This window comes from Rhinatrema bivittatum, chromosome 19 (genome assembly GCF_901001135.1).
Source record: "Rhinatrema bivittatum chromosome 19, aRhiBiv1.1, whole genome shotgun sequence".
In the NCBI taxonomy this organism is placed as follows: domain Eukaryota; kingdom Metazoa; phylum Chordata; class Amphibia; order Gymnophiona; family Rhinatrematidae; genus Rhinatrema; species Rhinatrema bivittatum.
Window position 1 is genome coordinate 21429035 of NC_042633.1, and position 24737 is coordinate 21453771.

General features: G+C 45.5%; 1 protein-coding gene across 2 annotated transcripts in view; it reads left to right on the forward strand.

The window, feature by feature from the left end:
• SYNGR4 (synaptogyrin 4) overlaps positions 1 to 24737 on the forward strand; it is a 48614-nt gene that overhangs the window by 7020 nt on the left and 16857 nt on the right. For both annotated transcript variants that reach the window (XM_029584761.1, XM_029584762.1), the window contains exons 3-4: positions 194 to 431; positions 6611 to 6750. In XM_029584761.1, the coding sequence (XP_029440621.1) occupies positions 194 to 431; positions 6611 to 6750 (378 nt within the window). The remainder of the gene's footprint in view (positions 1 to 193; positions 432 to 6610; positions 6751 to 24737) is intronic.

Sequence of the window (24737 nt, forward strand, 5' to 3'; positions counted from 1 at the left end):
TTGTTTTTACAGAGAGATTTTCAACAGGGAGCAGACTTCAAAACCTACAGTGGAATTTAGCCCTAATATTGGGATAAGCATCCTGATGCTTGTTAATGTTCCCAAGAATCTCTAATTGTGTTTGTATAGCACACAGGCCCTCAAGTTTAATGCCTGTTTTCTTTTTTTTCATGGTGGTTCTGTCCCTGCTCAGATCTTTGCCCTGGTGGTCTCTGGCACCCTAGTGTCAGAGGGCTATCAGAACACTCCCTGGTCACCCACCCTGCGCTGCGTGCTGAACAACAACCCACTGGCCTGCGGCTTCGGCATCGGCTTGGGGCTGCTGAGTTTCCTGATCTGTGCAATCTTCCTGGGATTCGACGTGGCTGAGACCCACATCACCAAGGCCAGAGTCTACAAAGCCATCGTCATCACGGACCTGGTTGTCTCCCGTAAGCACAGACTCAAGTTGGAACAGGTTTTGCATCAGTGCTCTCTCATGTCCATTCCTGCTGGGGCAGATTTTTAGACTTCCTCCCCAGTGCAAAAGTTGTAAAAATAATAACAGTCATAATTGATGGTAGGGTAAGATAGCCAAGCTTATCCAGTCTTTGCTTGTTTTCCTTATGATTTGCAAAGGCCTGGACTGAATTTCCATGCCAATAAAGATTCCTGTTCATACCCCAGATCAGTCCAGATAAGTGGGTTTTGCATCCCTACCAGCAGATGGAGGCAGAGAATAAAAACCTTTCAGGCACTGCTACATAACAGAGAATGCCACTTGCAGTCCCTCAGTATTTCTCTGTCTCTGGCAGATGGTAGAGGTGCAAATCTGCAGTCTGGAGTTTTGAACTTAAAAGAAATAAATAAAAAAGATTTAAAATTCGAAGACAGAAAATTTCTAAGAAGAATGTGGCTCCTCGAGGTGTTAGGTTCCTTCGTGGGTCATCCCTCGGGTACAGCAGGGTGAGCAGGGGATTGGTTATCCCTGATCTAGCTCAGCCCTTGTCTTCCAGAGGGAGGGAAAGCCAGGGGTTCTGGTTTCCTTGCTCCCTATGGGTTCCCTTCACCCTCATCCGCCAGTGTCCAGAAGCAGGGAAGTATTCAGTTTCCTTTTGTTTTCTGCCTTCCCTTGGGTGTGCGCTATCCCTTTAAAAAAAAAAAAAAGTAATAGAGGAAAGCTGCAGGCTAAACAGATTGTGTGCTGGGAGGAGCAGGGTTGGGTGGGATGAGTGGGGACAGGAGCAAGTCAGCTGCTGTGCCAGGTGTCAGAACTCTTTATTTACCGACATATCACATCTGTTTACATTCAGGTACTGTAGGTATTTCCCTATCCCCAGAGGGCTCACAATCTAAGCTCATACCTGAAGCAATGGAGGGTAAAGTGACTTGCCCAAAGTCACAAAGAGCAACAGCAGGACTTGAACGCTGGTCTCCTGGTTCATAGTCCACTGCTCTAACCACTAGGCTACTCCTCCACTCTTTGCCAAGCCAACAAGGGATTCCTCAGGCAGGATGCTATTTTTACCGATGGCCGCAGCTTCATGGCGCCTCCCACTCAGCGCAGGAAACTTTGTTGGAGCTGCGGCCTGAGGTGATCGCGCCTCGATGCAGCTTCGTTTTGCCCCGATTGTGTCTCTGAAGGGGTGGGGACCTCCCCAGGAATCACAATTGGCAGTTGTTCCACCCGGTCATCCGGCCTGATGCAGGAGACCCCAGGGGGAATCGAAGGAGGCAGCAGCCATCTTGGCTCCATGTGTCAGAAGTCAGGTCTCTGCAAGGGAGCCTCAGGATTCCCCTCCCCCGCTCTTTCCAATTGATCAGCACCCTGTTGAGGACAGGGAAAGGGAGGGAGAGCAGGATGAAGTGGACCAGGATCAGCAGGAGGATTTCCCTGCTGATTTTGTCCTTCTCCTCCATCAAGCCTATTTGGCTAAGAAAAAGGCAGGAAATAAGCTCTCTGCCCTCAGAAGACCCATTCGACTAAGAGGCCTAAAGCGGCTAAGCAGTCAGGGTCAGGGGGAATTCTTCGGCTTCTCAGTCTGGGTCATCCCTCGGGTGATGAAGAGGGCACGTTGGATGAAACAGAAGCTGCATAAGACCTGCAGGGGGGTCCGGGAGGTGATCCGGAAAAGGACCCTGTGAGCGCATTAGCTGATACCATGCATCAAGCCCGATCCTAGGGTGTTGAGATTGTTCTATAAGGAGGAACTGCGGCCACTAATTCCCCAGGTGTTGGAAGAGTTGGGATTAAGGACACGCAGGAAGATTCTGACAATGAGGGAGTAAACCCCGTCTTCGATGGACTAAGGGGACTACCTAAGGCTTTTCCTTTAGCAAAGAAGGTGAAGAAGTTGGTTGATCAGGAGTGGGAATCTCCCGAGGCAGGTCTTAAGGTAGCCAGGGCTTTGGCTAAGTTATATACCTTGCCAGAACAGACCTTGGAGTTTTGGAAGCTTCCTAAGGTAGATGTGGCAGGTCAGCAGTGACCAAGAAGACGACCAGCCTAGTGGCAGGTTTGGACGCTCTGAAGGATATGCAGGATCAGAAGCTGGAAATTCTGTTGAAAAGACTGAGGTCTCAGCTTTAAGCCGTCTGCGGCTTAAAGAAAGCAAAAAGTCAGGCGGAAAAAAGAATTGCCAAAGAGATAAAGCGAGGTGACAAAACATTTTTCAGATATATCAGAGAAAGGAGAAAGGTCCGAAGTGGTATAGTGAAATTGAAAGGTGAAAAATATCAATGGGATGAGAGTGACGAAGAAATGGCTGAAATATTAAAAAAATACTTAAGAAAAAAACCCCAAAAAAACAAATACTTCAGTTCGGTGTTCACTAAAGAAGACCCTGGAGAAGGACCATCATTGGTTGACAAGACTGTAGATGGGGTGGAGTAGACGAATCTCTGTTTACAGAAGAGAATGTATGGGAAGAGTTAGGAAAACTGAAAGTGGACAAGGCTATGGGGCCGGATGAGGTACGTCCCATGATACTGAAGGAGATGAGATGAGAGATGTGCTGGCGGGTCTACTGAAGCACCTGTTCAATATATCCCTGGAAATGGGAGTGGTGTCACAGGATTTGAGAAGAGTGGTGGTGGTCCCGTTTCACAGGCTTGGGAGCAGAAAGGAGAAACTACAGGCTGTTTAGCCTCACCTCGGTGGTGGGAAAATTAATGGAGAATCTGCTGAAGGAAAGGTCAGTGAACTATCTACAATCCACTGGGTTGCTCGACCTGAGGCAGCATGGATTCACCAGAGAAAGGTCCTGTCAGACAAATCTGATTGATTTTTTTGATTGGGTGACTAAAGAAATTGGATCGAGGAAGAGCACTTGATGTGATCTACTTGGATTTCAGAAAAGCATTTGATACGGTCCCACATAGGAGGCTTGTGAATAAAATGAGAAGCTTGGGAGTGAGCGCCAAGATGGTGGCATGGATTACAAACTGGTTGACGGATAGAAGACAGCATGTTATGAAGAGAGAATGGTGTTAAGCGGAGTGCCACAAGGATCGGTTCTGGGACTGGTTCTGTTCAATATCTTTGTGAGCGATATTGCAGAAGGGATAGAAGGTAAAGTTTGTCTATTTGCGGATGATACTAAGAGCTGCAACAGAGTGGACACGTCTGAAGGAGTAGAGAGAATGAGATGTGATTTAAGGAAGCTTGAACAGTGGTCAAAGATATGGCAGCTGGGATTCAATGCCAAGAAGTGCAGAGTCCTACATCTGGGGTGTGGTTATCCAAAAGTGCTGTATGTGATGGTGGGTGAAGGGCAGTTGTGCACAGAGCAAGAGAGGGACCTTGGGGTGATAGTGTCTAGTGATCTGAAGACTGCGATACAATGTGACAAGGCAATTGCTAAAGCCAAAAGAATGCTGGGCTGCATAGAGAGAGGAATAACTAGTAAGAAAAAGGAGGTGATAATCCCCTTGTACAGGTCCTTGGTGAGGCCTCACCTGGAGTATTGTGTTCTTTTCTGGAGACCATATCTCAAAAAGGACAGAGACAGGATGGAGGCAGTCCAGGGAAGGGTGGATGGGGGTCTCCACAAAATGACTTATGAGGAGAAGTTGAAGGACCTAAATATGTATACCCTGGAGGAGAGGAGGTGCAGGGGATACACAGGGGATATGATACAGACCTTCAAATACCTGAAAGGTTTTAATGATGCACAATTGACAAATCTTCTCGGTTGGAAAGAAATCAGAAGAATTAGAGGTCACGTAATGAAACTCCAGGGAGGACAACTCAGAACCAACTTCAGGAAATATTTCTTCACGGAGAGGGTGGTGGAACTCTAGAATGCGTTTCCGGAGAAGGTGGTGAAGACAAAAATGGTGAAAGATTTCAAAGGGACATGGGATAAACACTGGATCCCTAAAGACCAGAAGATGGAAATGAAGAAAAGAGAGCATGGGGGTACCTTGCTGGTGTGGCGGTTACTACCCTTAACCAATAAACCTTCATACTGTTGAAGCAACTCCATTATTGCTCTCTGCTTTAACGTCAGGGAGAAAAGAGGAAAAGGGGAATTAGATTCAGACAGCAACCAGCAAGGACATTAAATTTTAAGGTCTGAGAAAAGAAATAAGCATGGGGGTAACTTGCTGATGCGGCTGTTACTACCCTTAACCAATAAGCTTGATACTTTTGATGCAACTCCATCATTGCTCTCTGCTTCAACGGCAGGGAGAAAAGGGAAATTGTATTCAAACAGCAACCAACGAGGGCCATGACTTTTATGGTGTGGGAAACTGATAAGCATGGGGTAACCTGCAAGGCGCAGCAGATATTACCATAAGCTTACTGGGCAGACTGGATGGACCATTTGGCCCTTTTCTGCTGTCATTTCTATGTTTCTGAAGGGGGGCGAAGATTCTGCGTCCACCAATCTGGAGGATGTGTTTGACCTGGAACCTTAATCTGGTCCTTGGAGTTCTTTGTGGTCCTCCCTTTGAACGGTTTAGAAGGGCTTCTTTGAAGGATTTCACCTTGAATTCCGTTTTCTCAGTTGCCATTTTCTCAGCTAGGAGGATTTCAGAGCTTCAAGCGTTATTGTGTAGAGACCCTTTCCTACACTTTTCGGAGGCTGGTGGTGTATTGTTACGTACGGCTCCTTCCTTTTTGCTCAAGTTGTTTCCTCATTTCATCTCAGTCAGACAGTGGAGCTGCCAGCCTTCCCACACTTGTCGCCTGATACTCCACTTGTGAAGGAGCTTCACTCATTGGATGTGCAGCAAATTCTCTTGCGATATCTTAAGGTGACAAATGCCTTTCAGAGATCAGATCATCTTTTTGTCCTGTTCAGTGGAGCAAAGAAGGGAACTAAAGCTTCCAAGAGCACGATTGTGAGATGGTTGAAGGAGGCGATAATTTCAGCCTATATCTGTAAGGATTGATCGGTTCCGGAGGGGTTGCGGGCACATTCTACTAGGGTGCAGGCAACCTCCTGGGGGAAGTGTCAACTGATTTCTCCGCAGGAAATTTGTTGAGTGGCAACATGGTCTTCACTTCACACTTTTACTTGTCTGGACTGATCTGGGGTATGAACACAAAAGGAAAATTAGTTCTTACCTGCTAATTTTCATTCCTGGAATACCCCAGATCAGTCCAGAGACCCATCCTTTTTTGATTTTTCGAAAGACTTCCTTGCTTCTGGATATTGTTAAAGCAGTTTGTAATCATATGCAGATTTACTAAGATTGACTTCAAAGATTGTACATAGGTTATGCCTTAGGGTTGCTAAGGGGGTCCTAGTTTTAAGGGGCTCCAACCTCCTTGGCCAGAGTTATTTGGGTTTGTTGGATTGAACATCTTGACTTCAGTACAAGTCAAGATGGGACTGCAGGTTGCACTCTTTGTTCAGTAGCAGTGCCTGAAAAGGTTTTTTTCTCTGCCTCCATCTGCTGGTGGGGATGCAAACCCCACTTATCTGGACTCATCTGCGGTATTCCAGGAATGAAAATTAGCAGGTAAGAACCAATTTTCCTTTCTCTGGGCTTGTCTCAGGCTTTCTTGAATACTTCATATTTGCCAGGCTAGCAAGCACAAGAAAAGAGTTGGTTAGCACTACCTGCAGACCACTTGCAGAGCAGTAACGTACATGATTTGTGGCCTCCAAGGGTGCCTTAATGTGGCCCTTCAGTGGACTCTTGAGGGCACAGGAAGTTTTAAAGCTTCATAAAATTTGTTTGGATTAAAAGGATGCCATTCACGATATCTTTCCTCCCCTTCTTTCCGGGTCACAGTGGAGGTGGTCCATTCAAGGTCCATGGGGAGGTAAGGAGCGGAGACTGCTGCTGTCACCACCATGGCAAGAAGCCCCCCCAGAGTTGACCTGCATGCCACCTCAGACATGGCTCACAGCCCATGGACTGGTCACCATGGATAGGACTTGGCCATTTGCCGAGTCATATCTTAGAAAATTAAAACCAAAAACCAGCTCACAGAAAAACTGGAAAATTAAATTGACCCTAGTAGATTTCTGCATATTTGGATCAGGTTTAAGGTAAAGTGAGGATCAGGGAGGAGCTATAACTACAAGGGCTTATTTTTGGGGGGGGGGGAGGGGCTCACATTGACTTCTAATGCATTACCCCGCTATGGAATTGTTTTTGTCTACTCTTACAGTCCTGTGCTCCTTGCTGTGGTTTATCGGATTCTGCTTCCTGGCTCATCAATGGGTTCTGTCTGACAGCCATCATTACATCCTTGGGAGCAGTGCTGCACGAATCAGTCTTACCTTCTCCTTCTTCTCCATCCCTTGCTGGGTAACCAAAATATTTCTCTTTGCATTTTTGTGAAAAAAAAAAAAAAAAGATTTTTGCCACCCAGTAGGAGTATCTGACACTGACAGAAGAGATTGGAGCACTCTGAGCATGCTTGATATCCTCCAGCCACTCCTCTTGAGACTGGGAGATGTTGTAATTTTGTTAAATCACATCAGTGTGCCATGCAAGGCTATGGAAAACAGGAGGGGAGGGAGAAAATGAAAGGGAGATACATAGAAATAAAAAGAAACCGGCTGAAAGGGTGAAAAAAAGCCTTGATAAAAGCTATAAGGGGAGAGAACAAAAAAGAAAAAAAAATGTAAACAGAGCGATAAAGATGGAGAAACAAAATATGAAGAGAGAGAATAAAGTCAAATAGGAAGACAGAAAAAAGTGAGAACAAAGGAAGAGAAAGAGAACAGCACAAAGAAACGAGAAAAGATAAAAAAGCAAAACAAAAAAGATAAAAAGTGAAGAGACAGAATAGAGAAAGGGAGAAAGAAAATGAAGGGAAGAAAGACAGCAAAGAAAGGAATAAGAAGAGAAAAAGGAAAAGAGATGGAGAAAAAAATAGAAGTTCCCTGTATGTACCCAGATCAGTCCAGACAGCTGGGTTTTGCCTCCCTTCCAGCAGATGGAGACAGAGAAAAACTTCAAGAGCACCCTAACTTAACCTAGTGTGCAGATGGAGGTGGTGCAAAACCTACGGTTCTGATCCAAGCTAGATTTAAAAAAAAAAAAAAGAGGAATAAGAAAGAATTCAGCTTTGGCCTCCCAGGGAGTTGTGAGGTCCTGGTGGGACCGTCCCCCCCCCCCCGGTTGTAGGCATTGGACAAGCAGGAGTTGGGAACCCTAAATTTGCTCTTGGCTGGCGGGGTGACAGCTTGGTGGTCCAGCTCCCTTCTCCTCAGCTCCAGCCTCCTTCAGCTTTTGCCAGCAATTCAGGGAAGTATCCTTTTCTTCTCTTGTCTGTTGATAAAGTTTCTGAGTTAAAAACAAAAGTGGTTTATTTTTGTCAGTTAATTGAATTACAGGGTTATTTGAATACTATTGTTCTGCTTGGGTATGAGTAAATACTGAGGAGCAGCAGGTGGCACACCAGGTTAAGAGAGGGCGCTCTCGAAGTTTTTCTCTGTCTCCATCGGCTGGAAGGGAGGCAAAACCCAGCAGTCTGGACTGATCCGTGGTACTACAGGAACGAAAATAAGTAGGTAAGGACCAATTTTCCTGTATGCAACATGAAAAAAGAAGTAGGGAGAAAGAAGAGAATGAGAAAATAAAATGAAAAAGAAAGAAATGGAGAAAGCAAACACATGGGGAAAGAGAAAAAGAAGGGGGAGGGCAAAAGAGAAAATAAAGAGTCAGGGAGAAAGAGAAAAGAGATAGGGAGAAATGGGAGGCAAGTCTGGTTGGGGTGGAGAGGAAAGGGACTGACTTGGTTGCTCTTTGAAGGAAAATTACTTGCCTTCTGAGCTGCTATTAGGATTCTTCATCCTTTTCCCTCATCATCAATAATTGAGGAAAACTGCCTTAGCCCCTGGCATGACAGCACTGGATGCAGGCACACATACCTTTCTTAATCGTCCTGACCACACCAGATTAGTCCAGATGCATGGGTTTTTCCTCTCCCACCAGCAAAACGTTTTACTGGAAGCAGCCTTATAAGGGTTCCTGGTCATACCTCAGATCAGTCCAGACCAATGGGTTTTGCATCCCTACCAGCAAATGGAGGCAGAGAACTAAACACTTTTCAGGCACTGCTACTTAACAGAGAGTGCCACCTGCAGCCCCTCAGTATTTCTCTGTCTCTAGCAGATGGTAGATGTGTAAACCTGCAGTCTGACAAAAAAAAAAATTGGAACACAAGAAGGTTAGAACAGACGCTCCCAGAGGAAGGTATTAGGTATCTTCGTGGGCCATCCCTTAAGTTGAGCCAGGCGAGCAGGAGGTGGCAGTCCCTGTTTGGCTCTAGCCCGCAGCTTCCAAGGGTCAGAAAGCCAAGGGTCCTGGTTCCCTCTGTCCACCTGAGGTCTTCTTCACTGGGTCTATAGCCAGAGTCAGGGAAGTATATCTTTCTTTCTCTGAATTGTTGTGTGCTGGGCTGTTCCTTTAAAAAAAAAAAAAAAAGGGACACCTCAGCCACTGAAGTGGCCCTCGGCTGGAGCATTTTCACAGCAGGCTGTGTGGGGAAGAAGAGGCAGAGAGTGCTTCCGGCGACTGAGGTTTGGGGCAGTCTTGCTGGTAGGTAATCGCGTCACAGGCAGGGTTGACTCTCGCTGTGGCAGGCCGACCATGCATTTGTGTTGCGTGTGCTCCAAGATGGTGTTGGCCAGGGACAGTGGGAAATTTTGCCGAGCCTGTGGCTCAAGCTGTGCATGCCTGAATTCTGCCGCGCTCTGCAGCGACTGTGCTATGGGGGAGGAAGGACTCTTCAAGGGGCGACAAACAACAGGAGATCCACTCGCATATAAGGAAGTAGGCAGCTCCTTGGGGCCCAGTGACTCCCCTCCTCTTGCGGTTCAACCTGGGAAGGAGAAGGGAGGTGGTGGGCTAACTGAGAAGCCAGAGCCAAATGACAGGGGCAGTGAAGTGGAAGATTTTTCCATGGATTTCGTTTTACTGCTGTACAAGGCCTATCTGGCCAGGAGAGCAGCAGGGAGTAAGCAGCTCCCTAAAAGTTCTCAGCGGGGTACAAAATGGTCTAAAGGATTCCCGCCCAGGGTTTTGGGGGATCTTCTCCACCGTTTGGGCCTTGCCCATTCTGCGGGAGATGTGGAGTTGGACGGATCTGATGATTTCCAGGATGGACCAGGGGATCCAGGGAATAATCTTAAGGATCACCCTGGGGATAATCTGGTGCGTGACATTGCCAGGTTAGACCGTGATGGCGTTAAGAATTTGTCTAATCTGGAGGAGGTTCCAGTGACGGAGGGAGATGACCCACGGGTTGTCTGTCTGTTCTGCAAAGAAGAATTGAGACCCCTTATTCCCCATGTTTTGAAAGAGCTGGGTATTAAGGTGCTCTAGCAAGAGTCTGATAATGAAAGAGTAGACCCGGTGCTGGATGGGCTGCGAGGTCCGCCTAAGGCCTTCCTTTACTTAAGAAGATTAAGCTGGTCGACTGGGAGTGGAATGCTCCAGTAGGTCTTAAGGTCTCCAGGGCAATGGCAAAATTGTCTGAAGATGACGCTGCGGACTCAGCGGACACCAAGAAGACAACCATACCGGTGGCGGGGTCTGCTGCGCTTAAGGATGCTCAGGACCTAAAGTTGGAAATCCAGTTGAAGAGGTTGTTTGAAGTTTCGGCGTTAAGACTGCGAGCAGTGATCTGTGTTAGCCTTATGCGGAAGGCCTGTTTACTCTGGGTCCAGAAGGCTCAGGAGCAGGAGTCTGCTGTGACTGCCAAGGGAGCGTAGGCAGCCCAGCTAGAAGCCAGGATGGCATATGTGGCGGACGCCCTGTATAATTTGGTCCAAACCTTGGCCACAAGTATGGTCTTGGAAGCATCAGCATGCCAGCTGCTGTGGCTACGGAACTGGTCGGCGATATGTGGTCTATGTTGCAGCTGTGCAATCTTCACTTTAAGGGAAAACTCCTATTTGGGGAGGATCTGGAACAATTGCTGAAGCATTTGGGGGAATCAAATGGGGAACAAGTTACCAGAAGATAAGACAGTGAGGAAGATTTTCCCTGCTCGCGCCCGGTTTCGGCATACGAAAAGATTTCACCCCAGCAAGGGTTCAGCGACGACACTACAGAAGCAGGGATCAGGAAGGTAGCAGTCCTTTCAAGGTTCCCACAGACCCCCCAGGGATGGCGCCGGTCAGGGCGCTGTGAGCGCTGTGTCCTCAATGAAACTAGGGTGGTCCACTCCAGCGCTGAAGCTGTCAGTGGAAGTCTGACATGTTTTTACAAGGAGTGAACCAGAATCTCCTCGGACCAATGGGTACTGGGGGTGATAAGAGAAGCCTATGTGTTAGAATTTTTGCGCCTCATCGGAGAGGCCTTCATGGTGTCTCGCTGCATGTCCCACAGCAAACAAAAGGCAGTTTGGGATACGTTATAGCATCTTCAAGAGCTGGGCGCAGTTATCCCAGTTCTGGTGAGAGAGCGGGATCGAGGGAAGTACTCGATCTATTTTGTGGTTCCCAAAATGGAGGATACCTTTCGGCCCATCTTGGATCTTCAGAAGGTCAATGCGGCTCTGCGACTTCCACTCTTCTGGATGGAGAAGTTGCGAATGGTGATAGCGGCAGTCCAGCAAGGGGAGTTTCTGACCTCGTTGGATTTGACAGAGACCTATTTGCACATTCCCATACGCGTGGACCATCAGAAGTTTCTTCACTTCATGGTGCTGGGGCAGCAATTCCAGTTTCGGGCTGTTCCTTTCGGGTTGGTGACAGTTCCGCGGACTTTCACAAAAGTGATCATCGTAGTGGCGGCTGCGCTGCGGAAAGAAAGGGTTCTGGTTCACCTTTATCTGGACGATTGGCTTATCCGGGGAAAGTAGGAGAGAGAATGTTGTCAGTCGGTTCAGAGGGTCCTAGAGATGTTGCAGTCTCTGGCCTGGGTTGTAAACCTAGCAAAGAGTCATCCAACATGACCCAGGACTTCGAGGGAAGTTGCTGGGAAAGCCATTGGCCTCTCATCCGGATATTGTGCGTTTTCTCAAGGGGGCCAAGCATTTGCGACCTCCCCTCCAAGGCATATGTCCGTCTTGGAACTTTAATTTGTTATTATGAGGTCTTTGTGGTCACCTGCTTGAGCCTTTGAGGAAGGATTCATTGAAGGACCTCACTCTGAAAGCATTTTTTCTGGTGGCGATTTGTTCAGCCAGAAGGATTTCAGAGCTTCAGGCTTTATCCTGTAGAGAACAATTTCTAAGGATCTCTGCGGATGGCATGTCTTTGCGTATGGTACCCTCTTTTTTGCTGAAAGTTGTTTCTTCCACCTCAGTCAGTCAGTAGAGCTTCTGGCTTTTTCAAATTTGTCTGGGATGAGAGAACATGTGAGGGAGCTTCACTTATTGGACGTGTATCAGACTCTACTGCATTATTTTAAGGTCATTAACAGTTTCTGGTGGTCAGATCATCCGTTTGTCTTGTTCAGGGGTGCAAAGAAAGGGACTAAAGCGTCTAAGTTTACAACTGCTCGTGGTTAAAGGAGGCTGAGTTGCGGACACAGAGTGCAAGCAACTTCTTGGGCCATAGAGGCAAAAACTCATAATAAAAACTTTTTAAAATATATCCGAAGCAAGAAACCTGTGAGGGAGTCGGTTGGACCATTAGATGACCGAGGGGTTAAAGGAGCTCTTAGGGAAGATAAGGCTATTGCAGAAAGACTAAACGAATTCTTTACTTCCGTGTTTACTAATGAGGATGTTGGGGAGATACCAGATCCGGAGATGGTTTTCAGGGGTGATGAGTCAGACGAACTGAACGAAATCACTGTGAACCTGGAAGATGTAGTAGGCCAGATTGGCAAACTAAAGAGTAGCAAATCACCTGGACTGGATGGTATGCATCCTAGGGTACTGAAGGAACTAAAAAATGAAATTTCTGATCTATTAGTTAAAATTTGTAACCTAACATTAAAATCATCCATTGTACCTGAAGACTGGAGGGTAGCCAATGTAACCCCAATATTTAAAAAAGGCTCCAGGGGCGATCCGGGTAACTATAGACCAGTGAGCCTGACTTCAGTGCTGGGAAAAATAGTGGAAACTATTCTCAAGATCAAAATCGTAGAGCATATAGAAAGACATGGTTTAATGGAACACAGTCAATATGGATTTACCCAAGGGAAGACTTGCCTAACAAATCTGCTTCATTTTTTTGAAGGGGTTAATAAACATGTGGATATAGGTGAACCGGTAGATGTAGTGTATTTGGATTTTCAGAAGGCGTTTGACAAAGTCCCTCATGAGAGGCTTCTACGAAAACTAAAAAGTCATGAGATAGGAGGCGATGTCCTTTCATGGATTACAAACTGGTTAAAAGACAGGAAACAGAGAGTAGGATTAAATGGTCAGTTTTCTCAGTGGAAAAGGGTAAGCAGTGGAGTGCCTCAGGGATCTGTACTTGGACTGGTGCTTTTTAATATATATATAAATGATCTGGAAAGGAATACGACGAGTAAGGTTATCAAATTTGCGGATGATACAAAATTATTCAGAGTAGTTAAATCACAAGCGGACTGTGATACATTACAGGAGGACCTTGCAAGACTGGAAGATGGGGCATCCAAATGGCAGATGAAATTTAATGTGGACAAGTGCAAGGTGTTGCATATAGGGAAAAATAACCCTTGCTGTAGTTACACAATGTTAGGTTTCATATTAGGAGCTACCACCCAGGAAAAAGATCTAGGCATCATAGTGGATAATACTTTAAAATCGTCAGCTCAGTGTGCTGCAGCAGTCAAAAAAGCAAACAGAATGTTAGGAATTATTAGGAAGGGAATGGTTAATAAAACGGAAAATGTCAAAATGTCTCTATATCGCTCCATGGTGAGACCGCACCTTGAATATTGTGTACAATTCTGGTCGCCGCATCTCAAAAAAGATATAGTTGCGATGGAGAAGGTACAGAGAAGGGCAACCAAAATGATAAAGGGGATGGGAGAGCTCCCCTATGAGGAAAGGCTGAAGAGTTTAGGGCTGTTCAGCTTGGAGAAGAGACGGCTGAGGGGGATATGATAGAGGTCTTTAAGATCATGAGAGGTCTTGAACGAGTAGATGTGACTCGGTTATTTACACTTTCGAATAACAGAAGGACTAGGGGGCATTCCATGAAGTTAGCAAGTAGCACATTTAAGACTAATCGGAGAAAATTCTTTTTCACTCAACGCACAATAAAGCTCTGGAATTTGTTGCCAGAGGATGTGGTTAGTGCAGTTAGTGTAGCTGGGTTCAAAAAAGGTTTGGATAAGTTCTTGGAGGAGAAGTCCATTAACTGCTATTAATCAAGTTTACTTAGGGAATAGCCACTGCTATTAATTGCATCAGTAGCATGGGTTACCAGATCAGCGGGTTCGGAGAATGGTTTCCTCTGGGATTTTGTGCCCGGTGAGGGGATAGACAGTGTTCTGGAGGAGGGCCCTTTGGAGGAAGGGGAGCTCCCTGTGGCAGAGGGAGATGATCCTCATCTTGCTATGTTTGTTTAAAGTGGAAGAAATGCCAGCTATGATTACTCAGGTTCTGGCGGAACTGGGTATTACAGAACAGTGGACTGAACCAGCACAAGCAAATGAGGATTTTTTTTGAGAAGTTCAGGGAGCCTGCAAAGGCTTCTCCCTTTCATAGGATGCCAAAGGCCTGAGTCTCAGAAGAATGGGACATTCCAGAAGTGGGACTCAAAATGGGCAGAGATATGGCTAAGCTTTATCTCCCTCTGCACTTAGGCAAGCCAATTCACACCAGTAGGTTATACACTCCTACCAGCAGATGGAGACAGAGACACTGATTTGTTGACGTCATTAACATATAGCCCTACCCCGACATCTTCCTGCCAGTATTCCCCGTCTCCAGCAGATGGTGGAGATGCATCTCCCTAGTGGAGATTGCTTATTAAAAAAAAGAGGAGAAAAAGAAGTAGAAGAAAAAAGAAACATATTTTGAACTCCTGCAGTGAACCCAATGTGGAGTTGAGCGTTTGAGCCTCGGTACTATTGCCAGATTTAGGCTCAAAATAAGAAAAGGAATGAAGGAGCTCAGTGGTGAAGGCTTCTGCCCTCTCCCACCCGTAGCCACTGACCTGATCATGATTTCAACAGAGATCTGAGATCAGGTAGATAGAAAGGGGGTTCTCTCTTCCCTAGCAAGCTGTTCCCCCGCCCACTAACGCTAATGCCCCCCGATGTACCTCAGATCGATCTCCGAGGGATGAAGAGGGGTCGCGAACTGACGATGCTGTTAGCTCGGTTGGCAGACGTGCTTCTGGGCTCCTGTGGCACCATTTATGTATGTCAGCTGCATGTGGAAAGGATAGCCTGCTGTGACAAGTGGGAAGGCCGCGGCCGGAGTTTATTTCCTGCGTGCGCACTTGTGCACCATAAGACTGTAGCCTGGATCCGCACACCCGGGTATGCGCACAATATCACGGACTGGTATTACGCACACGTGTGCAGGCACGGCTGCACACACGTCTTAGTGCATCGTTGGCAGTGTTTTCGCAGTATACAGGAGGCCACAGTTCAGGAGCTAGCCCTTTTGGGAAGGATAATGGCTCTGGCGGTTAGAGAGACTGAGAGCTCATCCATGCTGCAGCTGGCCAACTAGGGGCAACACAGCTGTCTCTCTCTCTTCGCCCAGTCCAATTTTGGTTGGCGGCTCAAGGGGATTTGGCCGACAAGGATTTAGCTGCTGTGAAGGCACCCCTTGACCAAGGTGGACTGGTAAAAGGGAGAGCAGGAGGCGATGCGCTGGTCAATAACAGTTTCTCCCGCTCTTTTCCCCCTGGTTCCCTAGGGGAGTGGCATCCCCTTGTATCAGGGTTTGGACAGTGTTGGAAAGCTGGTGCGGGGTCAGAGATTTTCACCCTCTCAGAGTGGAAATACTGCTAATTCTGGGTTTTCTGTAAGAAGGATTAGTAAGGGTTTGGCTTTAAAACTGCTGGCAACTTCTGTTTGCAGTATTGGCATGTTATGGAGGTCATGTTGATGGTAGACCTTATTCTCTCCTTCAGATGTTTCTTTTCCTTTGAAGAGAGTTCAACATCTACATCCATCTTGGCACTACCGATGCCACCTTGGGTTCTCGGCCTGGTGTTGAGGTTTTTGGGACGGCTCAGCAGCTGAATGGTTTTTACCTTGAAGGTGATTTTCCTGGTCGCTATATATCCAGCAAGGTGTTTTTCCAGACTGTAGGCTTTATCTTGAAGTTAGCCTTTTCTGCGACTGACTCCAGGGGCAGTGCAGATTAGGACTGTTTTCCGGACATGGAATCGGAGTTTCACTTGAATTAGTCTATTTCCCTGCTGGCGCTGGACAGGGGCAGAATGGAGCAGGAATAAGTAGTTATGTGCCTTAGATATGAAATGACATTGTTGCTGTACCTGAGTGTTGCCCGCTATGGGCAAAAGACAGCTCGATTGCTTGTTCTCCATGGTGGAGGTAAACATGGAGAACCGGCGTTGTGGGTTGCAGTGGTCCATGGGGTTAAAGAGGTTATTACTGCAGCCTATATAGGTGCAAAGGTACCATTGCCTAGGCAAGTTAGGTGGTCTCGGTGGTGGAGACTCAATTGTGGACTTATTCCGAGAATTATTGAACAGCAACCGCTTGAATGTTAAAGCGCAAGAGGCTGCAGCCTTCACAAGAGTGGTGTTCATGGGAGCATGGGCAGTCTCCCACCCATTTCGGGAGTATCTTTGGTGTGGATTGGCCTGCCTGTGTGCAGAGTGAGAAGTATGCCTGAACACAGAAGACCAAAATGGAGAAGGAAATCCCCAGAACCCTCTGCGTGTCTTTGGCCTGCCTGGGCTGAATGGACTCTGAGTGACTTACAGAATGTCCCTGGATATCTGTGGAGGCAAGCTGGCACCAGACAGGTGATGTCTATTCATAGAGTCACCTCAGGGAAGCTTCAGGCACTATTCTCAGGAGTTTGTAATCCACACAGTTACAGACGTGTTGATTGTCTTGACCAGTAAGAGTTTACCAGAACAAAGAAAGTCATGGGAAATGGGCTACACATCCTGGGAAGCCAATCAGGGATAGTTAGCGATGATTTAATCATGCAGTTGACCTCACAGCTTATGTAAATGATCCTTTGGGCAGTCATGCAAGTGTCTAGAACCTTCTACCCTGTATTTGAATGTTACCTATAAAACAAGGATCACTTTCTGTATACAAGGAGATGCTGGTCAGATTGTAAGACGAACCAGTACCAGGCATCTCCCGAGAACACTTATATTGACTAATAAACATACATTATACTTTTTACTGAGTCTAAGTGTTCTTGTGTCCCTGGCCATAAGCACAGAGTAAGCTTTAACAAGAGGAAGGAGAAATTATTTCTTACCTGATAATTTCCTTTTCTCTGAGGGAGGCAGGCCAATCCACAACCTGCCCTGGGCTGTCTACTTGTGATTTTGTTTTTAGTTCGTCCTTCCCATCAAGGATGATGCAGGCTGTTCCTTGTTATGGGACGGTTGAAGGACTGGTAAGTGAGAACCAGCCTATGTAATCAGTGGCAATTATTCTTTTACTTGGGCTCGGTGCTTCCCAGTTAGATGGAGGTAACAAGTCGTTGACTGTTAAGAGTCATGTGTAAAGTATAATCAGTTGTCCACAGTTTGCTTTTCTAGAGATACTGGCAGGCTATGTTGATGATGTCAGCGAATCAGTTGTCGACACCTCCATCTGCTGGTAGGAGTGCATAACCCACAGGTGTGGATGGGCTTGCCTTCCTTAGAGGAAAGGAAATTATCAGGTAAGAAGTAATTTTTCCTTTTGCTAGAGGAAGCCCTAGACCTGCTTAAATTTCCAAAGGTGAATGCGTTGGTGGCTGCAGTCACTAAGAAGATTTTGATGCTGGTTGAAGGATGTGCACCTTTTACTGATCAACTTCTTTTGGTTGCATCCTTCAAAGGGATTCTTTATTAATACAATGTGTGGTAACTGGTAAATGTCAAATCATAAGAAATAATAAATGAATTCTCAAATTTACAAAGACATGATGTTTTTCTATGTTTTAATATATATGTTTTATGATTGTTGTAGCCCCTTTAAGCAGCTCGGTCACGTGAGCGAAACTCGGCCAGAGTCGGGCTTTACCAGTTACCACACATTGTATTAATAAAGAATCCCTTTTACCAATCATCTTCTTTTGGTTGTTACTTCGCTACATTGCATCGGCTTCCGTGTTGTTTCCTGGGACCATCCCTTTGAAGGTCAGGATAGGAAGAGAGAGGCCTATCTTACACAGGTGTTTGAGGTATCTGCCTTAACTCTGCGGGTTGTTGTATGGCAAGAGATTGGTTACTCTGGGCGCAGCAAGTTCCGGTGGGTATCTCTGAGGAGAGTCTCATGGACAGGGAAGCAGAGAGACTGGAAGCTGGTTTGGCCTTTTAGCCAATGTTCTTTACAATCTTATTCAAATGTTGGCTAGAGGTATGGTTGTTTCTATGTTGACCAGGCGGCTGTTTGCGGTTGGTCGGCAGATGCGAGGGCTAAGTCTCTCAAGCTTCTTGAGGATAAGCCTAGTGGTTCTCGGAATTCCTAGTAGACTGAAGTTTAGGGATGTCAGATGTTTCCGTCCTGGCAGATCTGCAACTTCCTCTTCTTCTTATTCACAGAAGCAATATAGCAGTAAACAGCAGTTCTTTCACCCCTACCGAAAGGATAATAGTGAGGCCATTGGTGGTGGAGCGAGAGGAGGAAAGTCTTCACAATGAGAGTCAGGGGGCTTGTCCTTTATGTCTGAGAACAGAGGGAATGTTGTCCCAGTTTTAAGAAGAGCTGGCCTGCATTTCAACGGACCAGTGGGTTCTGTCATTCATAAAGATGGGTGCACATTGGATTTTCCAAGGCCAGTATTGAATGCGCTCATAGTTTTCCCCTGTAATTTGGTGAGAGAAGAGGAGGCCGTGCAGGAAACGGAATCACCTTCTTCAGTTGGCAGCGGTGGTTCAGGTGCCAAGAGAGGAATGGGGTCAAGAGTGCTATTTCATTTATTTGGTGGTGACTAAGAAAGTAGACACATTCCCGCCTAATTTTGGTCTTTTATTTTCTCATGGAAACACTTCATTGAGATTGTAGCTGCTCACCAAAGGGAGTTTCTCACATTCCTGGATCTCTCTGAAATATATCTTCACATCCCCATTCGACAGAAATTTAAAAGAAGGTTTGCAGACCTGGGGCAGCATTTTCAATTTCAGGCCCTACCTTTCAGACTTACTACAGCCCCAAGAACCTTTTCCAAGGCGCTTGTGGTGGTAGCAGCGGTGCTGCAGAAGGAGCAGGTGTTGATCCATCTGTACGTGGCGATTGGTTGATTCAGGTGAAGTCAGGAGATGAAGGTCATTGCATCACCTCTGGTGTAATCCAGCTGTTGCAGGACCTAGGACGGGTGATCAATTTTGCCAAAGCAAGCTTCAGTTCATTCAAATCTTAGAGTATTTGGGGCCCTGGTTCTGCAAGGGATGGTATTTCTCATGGCATAGAGTATAGACTTGCTTTGAGAACAAGTAAAATGTTTGTGAAAGTTGCACAATTCATGAGCAGGCATATCTTGGATCTCGGAGGATGGGAATTATCAGAAGTAGCATTTGCCTTGATTTGGGACAAGAGGGGAGTGCCTCAGATGGATTTGATGGCTTTGCAGCAAAATACCTAGAGCTTGCGGTTTTTCAGCTAAAGAAGGAAGCCAGGTTCTGCAGGTATAGATGCCCTGGCTCAGAACTGGTGTCAGGGGAGGCTGCTATATGTCTTTCCTCCTTGGCTGTTGATAGACGCGGGATTCAAAGGATTTGGGGCGTCATGGCGCCAGAATGGCCCAGGAAACCATGGTTTGCAGGCTTGACCAGACTGAAGGTTCAAGGACCCTTGAGGTTGCATCAGGGTCCAGTGGACTGCAAGCAACAGGTTCACTTCTGTCTTGTGGCCTGGCCTTTGAGAGGAGACAATTGATGAGTAAAAGTTACTCTGAGGAGGTTGTTTTCACGTTCCTTCTGGCGAGGAAATTTCTACTTCCTTCACTTATGTCCGGATCTGGAAGGTTGTGTGAGGTTTGGTGTAAGGAAGTTGGGATATTTCTTTTGCAAGTGCCCATTGCCAATACCTTCTCCTTTTTACAAAGGGGTCTGCAGAGAGGACTGACCTTGAATTCTCTCAAAGTGCATGTTGTAGCATTAGTTTGCTATAGGGATAAAATTCAGGGTTGTTCCTTGGTGGCTCATCCGGGTGTTGTGCGGTTCCTGGAAGAGGTTAAGCAGTTGTGGCATCCGGTGAGGTAGGGGAGATCCTAATTAGAATCTCAATTTGGTTTTACGGGCAAATTGAGGCCTGGGGGTACTGATTGAGGCCTGGGGGTACTGATAGTGCAGATATAAGGGAAAAAGCATAGGACTGCTTCATTTGAGGCCCTTAGGAAGGTGTTGCTGAAGGATCTGACTTTGAAAACAGTATTTTTGGTGGCAGTATGTTCCGCTACATGTGTACTGGGGTTATAGGCCTTATCTTGCAGGGATCCTTTTTTGAGGATTACTTCAGAAGGTATCTCAGGTTGTAGGGTACCCTCATTCAGGCCAAAAGTGATCTCAACCTTTCACGGAACAGTCAGTGGAATTTCCAGTGTTTAGAAGATCTGTTCCTGAGAGTGGATCAGCAGAGCTCTACGTTCTGCACGTGCACAGGATACTCTTGCATTACTTGAAGGTAACTTTGTGCTATTCAGCTGGCACAAGAAAGATCAGACAGCCTCTAAGATGTTATCGCTAGATGGATTAAGGAAGCCATCGCGTAGACGTATATTTGTAAGCGGCTGAAGGTACCAATGGGGCTTCACGCTCACTTCACTAGAGCTCAGGCAACATCGTGGGCAGTGTCGGTTAAGTGCTGCCGCAAAAGCTTTGTGGGATCATAACTTGGTCCTTGTTCCACTGTTTTCCCAGGAATTAGCATCTGGATGTGCAGGCTTGGGATGCTGCCTCCTTTGGGGTGAGCTTTTTGACAGCAGGACTTTTAGGGTTAAGAGGTGGCTTGGGTACATCCCATGCATCTGGACTGGTCTGGAAAGGATGATTAGGAAGGTAAAATTATGTTCTTTACCTGCTAATTTTCTTTCCTTGAATCCTACCAGACCAATCCACCCATTGTCCTGCTCAGCTATGTATATATCCAGTCATATTCTACTATTATCTAAGGTTTTTAGATCCTTTTTAAGGGTTCAACGAGTGGGTTTTTTTCCTGGTTTTCCCTGCTTGTAGGGAGGGGTTACTTTGGAAAGGTAATCCTAATGAGCTGCGGGTGGCACAGTCCCTTATAAACCTGCTTCCAGCAAAGCTTTCTTTTTCTTCCTCCATCTGCTAGTAGGGGAGAAAATCCTATGTGTCTGGAGTGGTCTAGTAGGACTCGGGGAAAGAAAATTAGTAGATAAAGAACCTAATATTACCTTATGTAGCTTGGGATGATTTATCTTCACATTTGAAATGTCAAACAGAACAATGAATTCCCTTCTCCCCTCCGTCCCAGTCTTCAGATCTGAGCTCTTTAATAGAACAAAAGAATAAAAAATATGAAATACTTATCCCAGAGGCATTTGGAAACTAGAACTGAATGCTCTTTTTTTTCTCTCTCTACGTCTCCCTCTGTGTCTCTCCAGCTTTTTTTTTCCACCTTCTTTCTGCTTGACACAAGCAATGCAAAAAAAGAAACTCCTCAAAACGTGACAAAAATTATTCTGCTACAACAAGATAGCCCCACCCTCCACTTACATGTACAGCATCTGCTTTCCTGAAGGCCAGGACTAAATATCCCACAATTCACTGTGTGCGCAGACAGGGTAAAGGCGTGGTTTGATAGGTCGCTAAACGTTTCTCTCCAGGCACCCAATTGGTTGGTGGTGACTTGTGCTGCTAAGTGGGGGTCAATATTCAGAATGGTGAAATTACTTCTTACCTGTTTCCTTGAGTCCAGTCATACCAGTGGGTTATGCTCACCGACCAGCAGATGGAGACAGAGATCAAAAGGCTTGATGATGTCACTCCTTATATGACACCAACCTGCCAGTATTTCTGTAACAAACTGACTGTGGACTACTTCAATTTCAAATAATCAACAATACAACAGAATCAAAACTCTGATTTTTTTTTTTTTTAGATTTCCAGATGAACTAGGAAGTAGATAAGAAAGTTCTACAATATATATAAGGAACCACTCACCTAGAGAGTAGTGTAGAAATGCAAGGTTTTAACCTTGTTCTTCTTTGCTATTCTTCCTCCTTTTTTTTTTTTAAACTTCAGTATCAGAGAAAATGGAAGAAAAGTTTGGCCTCATAGGTAGGGTCCTGAACTGCTCAGATTCTAAATAGGTTGCTATAATCACCTCCTTAAGCCAACGTGCCACAGTAACTCTACTGGCTGCTTCACCTTTCTGTACTCCTTTGTAGAGGACAAAAAGATGATCTGACTTCTTGACCGAATTAGTAACCTTAAAAGAAGTCTTCTGATATCTGATATCTTAATTGTTAAGAACTTTGATTTTGATGATTTTATTTTTGTAATCTCTTAGCCTCAGGTACAAAAATTTTAGATTGTAAGCCCTTTTAGAGGATAGTGAATTACCTATTGTACCTTATTGTAAACCGATGTGATATCTCTTTTTGAAATGAACATCGGTATATAAAAATCGTAAATAAATAAATAAACAGATAAATAAATAAATAAATGAAATATCCAAGGCATGAAGAAGTTTATACTCCTTGGAATCCACCTACTTGCTAAACGAAGGTAAGGAAATCATCTGATTTACATGGAAACCTGAAACCACCTTTGGCAAAAAGAAAGGGACTGTACGAATCTGGACTGAATCCTTGGTAATAAACAAGAAAGGCTCTCTATAAGAAAGTGTTTGTAATTCCATGACCCTCCTGGTGGAACAAATAGCCACCAAGAAGACAGTCTTCAAGGTAACAAGCTTCAGAGAAATAACTTTGAGAGGCACAAAACCAAGTTCAGGTCCCAAGATGGAACCGGAATCCTCAGAGGTATAATATGATTAATGCCTCTCAATAAACGGGACACATCCGGATGCAAAGACAATGCTCTATCCTAGGTGCATTCCCTATAACAAGTGAGAGCGGCCACCTGTACCTTCAAAGTATTAAGAACCAAACCCATAGAAAGACCTTCCTGTAATAAATCTAGTATCATTTGGAAATAAAGCCCTCACTGGAATACAGTGACGTTCTGAGCATCAATCCTCAAAAACTCTCCAGACTCGCACATATGCCAAGAAAGTGGCAAAAATTCTAGCTTTCAAGAGAGTTGTCACCACGGCTGGAGAATATCCTTTCTTAACTAATCTAGCCCTCAAATGCCAAGCCATAAGACAAAACAAAATTAATCTGGATCTTCATGAAAAACCAGTCCCTGAAACAGCAAATCCTTGTGTAATGGGAGTAAAGGGACTGTCTGACCTTAGACGAATAAGATCAGCATACTAAGGACAACGTTGCCAATCTGGAGCTACTAGAATCATGAGACCCGGATTACCTGCAGTCTTTTGAAGCACTCTGTCTACCATGGCCAAGGAGGAAACATGTACAGGATCCCTTTTGTGGTCCAAACCTAAACCGTTTCAGTGGTCTCTCTTCCTGCTGAAAAATCTGAGAACCTTTGCATTTTTGCCATTCTGCAGAAGGTCTAGTACCAAAATTCCCCACCTGGCAACAATCTGATCGAAAGCCACTTGAGACAGAAACGATTCTCCTGGAATTATCTCATTGCGACAGATAATCCGCTTGAATATGGTCTACTCTTGCTATGTGTGACTCCATCAAAGCCTTCAGATTCCCTTCCACCCAAGTGAGGAGTAAGTTTATTTCCAACAACACCTGAGGACTGCTGGTGCCTCTCTGATAATTTATGTAAGCTATGGATATGGCATTGTCAGACATTTTCCTGACTGCCTGACTCAGTAACCAAGGAGTAAATTTTAGAAAAATCAATTGGATCGCTCTGACCTCCAACCAGTTTATAGACCAACTTGCCTCCTGAGGAGTCCACTGTCCTTAAGCAAATACTCCAGACGGTGTTCCCCTCCCAACCTGTGAGATTGGCATCTGATATCACTATCATCCAGGCTGGGACCTCCAGGTCCACTCCTTGTTCCAAGTGCTTGGGCTCCAACCACCAATGCAAGCTCCGGCATATTCCAGTCTCTGGGACAATTTCAGGTTGCTTTTGGGGAAATTGACCAACCACCCCAAATCCTGTAAAAATTGAACCACCATCTAGGTGACCAATACACTTTCTTGAGGCAACTTCACCCTAATCAACTAATTGTCCAGATAAGGATGGATTAAAATCTCTTCCTTTCATAATGCTGAGGCCAAAACCATCATTATGTTCGAGAAGATCCAAAGAGCAGATCCTGAAACTGAAAATGCTGACCCAGCACTGTATACTGCAGGAAGTGCTGATGATCCTTTCTTATTGGGATGTGCAGATAAGTATCCTTTAAATCCAAGGAGATTAAGAATTCTCCCTTTTGCACTGCCATAATCATCAACCTCAAAGTCTCCATTCTGAACTGAAATAACTTCAAGAATTTGTTGACTCGTTTCAGATCCAGAATGGGACAGAAAGACCCCCCTCCTGCTTTGGGACCACATAATAAATGGAATAGTGGGCCAAGCCTTTCAGAATTCTTGAAACCGGAATCACCGCCTTTAAGTCAAGGAGTCTCTCCAGAGTTGATCTTACAGCCTCCCTCTTTCTGTCAGACAGACAGGGAGAAACAATAAAAGCATTGGAAATGGGATGAGAGAATTCCAGGGCATAACCGTGTTGAATGGTATCTAGGAACCATAGGTCCAAACCAATTTGGGCCCATCTCTAGTAAAACTGGGAAAGACAGCTGCCTATCTCTGGAACCAGAGATAAGAGTTCCCAAGTCCTCATTGTGTAATTCTGGAGGATCCAGATCCTGAGGACCCCTCTTTATCTCCTTTCATAGAATGAAAGTACTGGTATCTAGAAAAAGTCCTAGATCTCTGACTAGACGAGCTCCATCCCTGTCTGAATCTCCTGGAATCCCGAAATCTATTGCAGGATGAAACATTTTGGGACCCAGCCCTTAGCATTGTCCACCAGGAGCCTGGGAACCTTATTTACTTGATTTATATTCTTTTTGGCATTTCAAAGCAGATTACATTCAGGTGCTGTAAGTATTTCCCGGTCGTAAAATAAGAATAACTTGATCCTCTTGCCTAAGTCAACAAACGAATTGAACACGTATATATGTTATTTGCTTTATTTGACCGT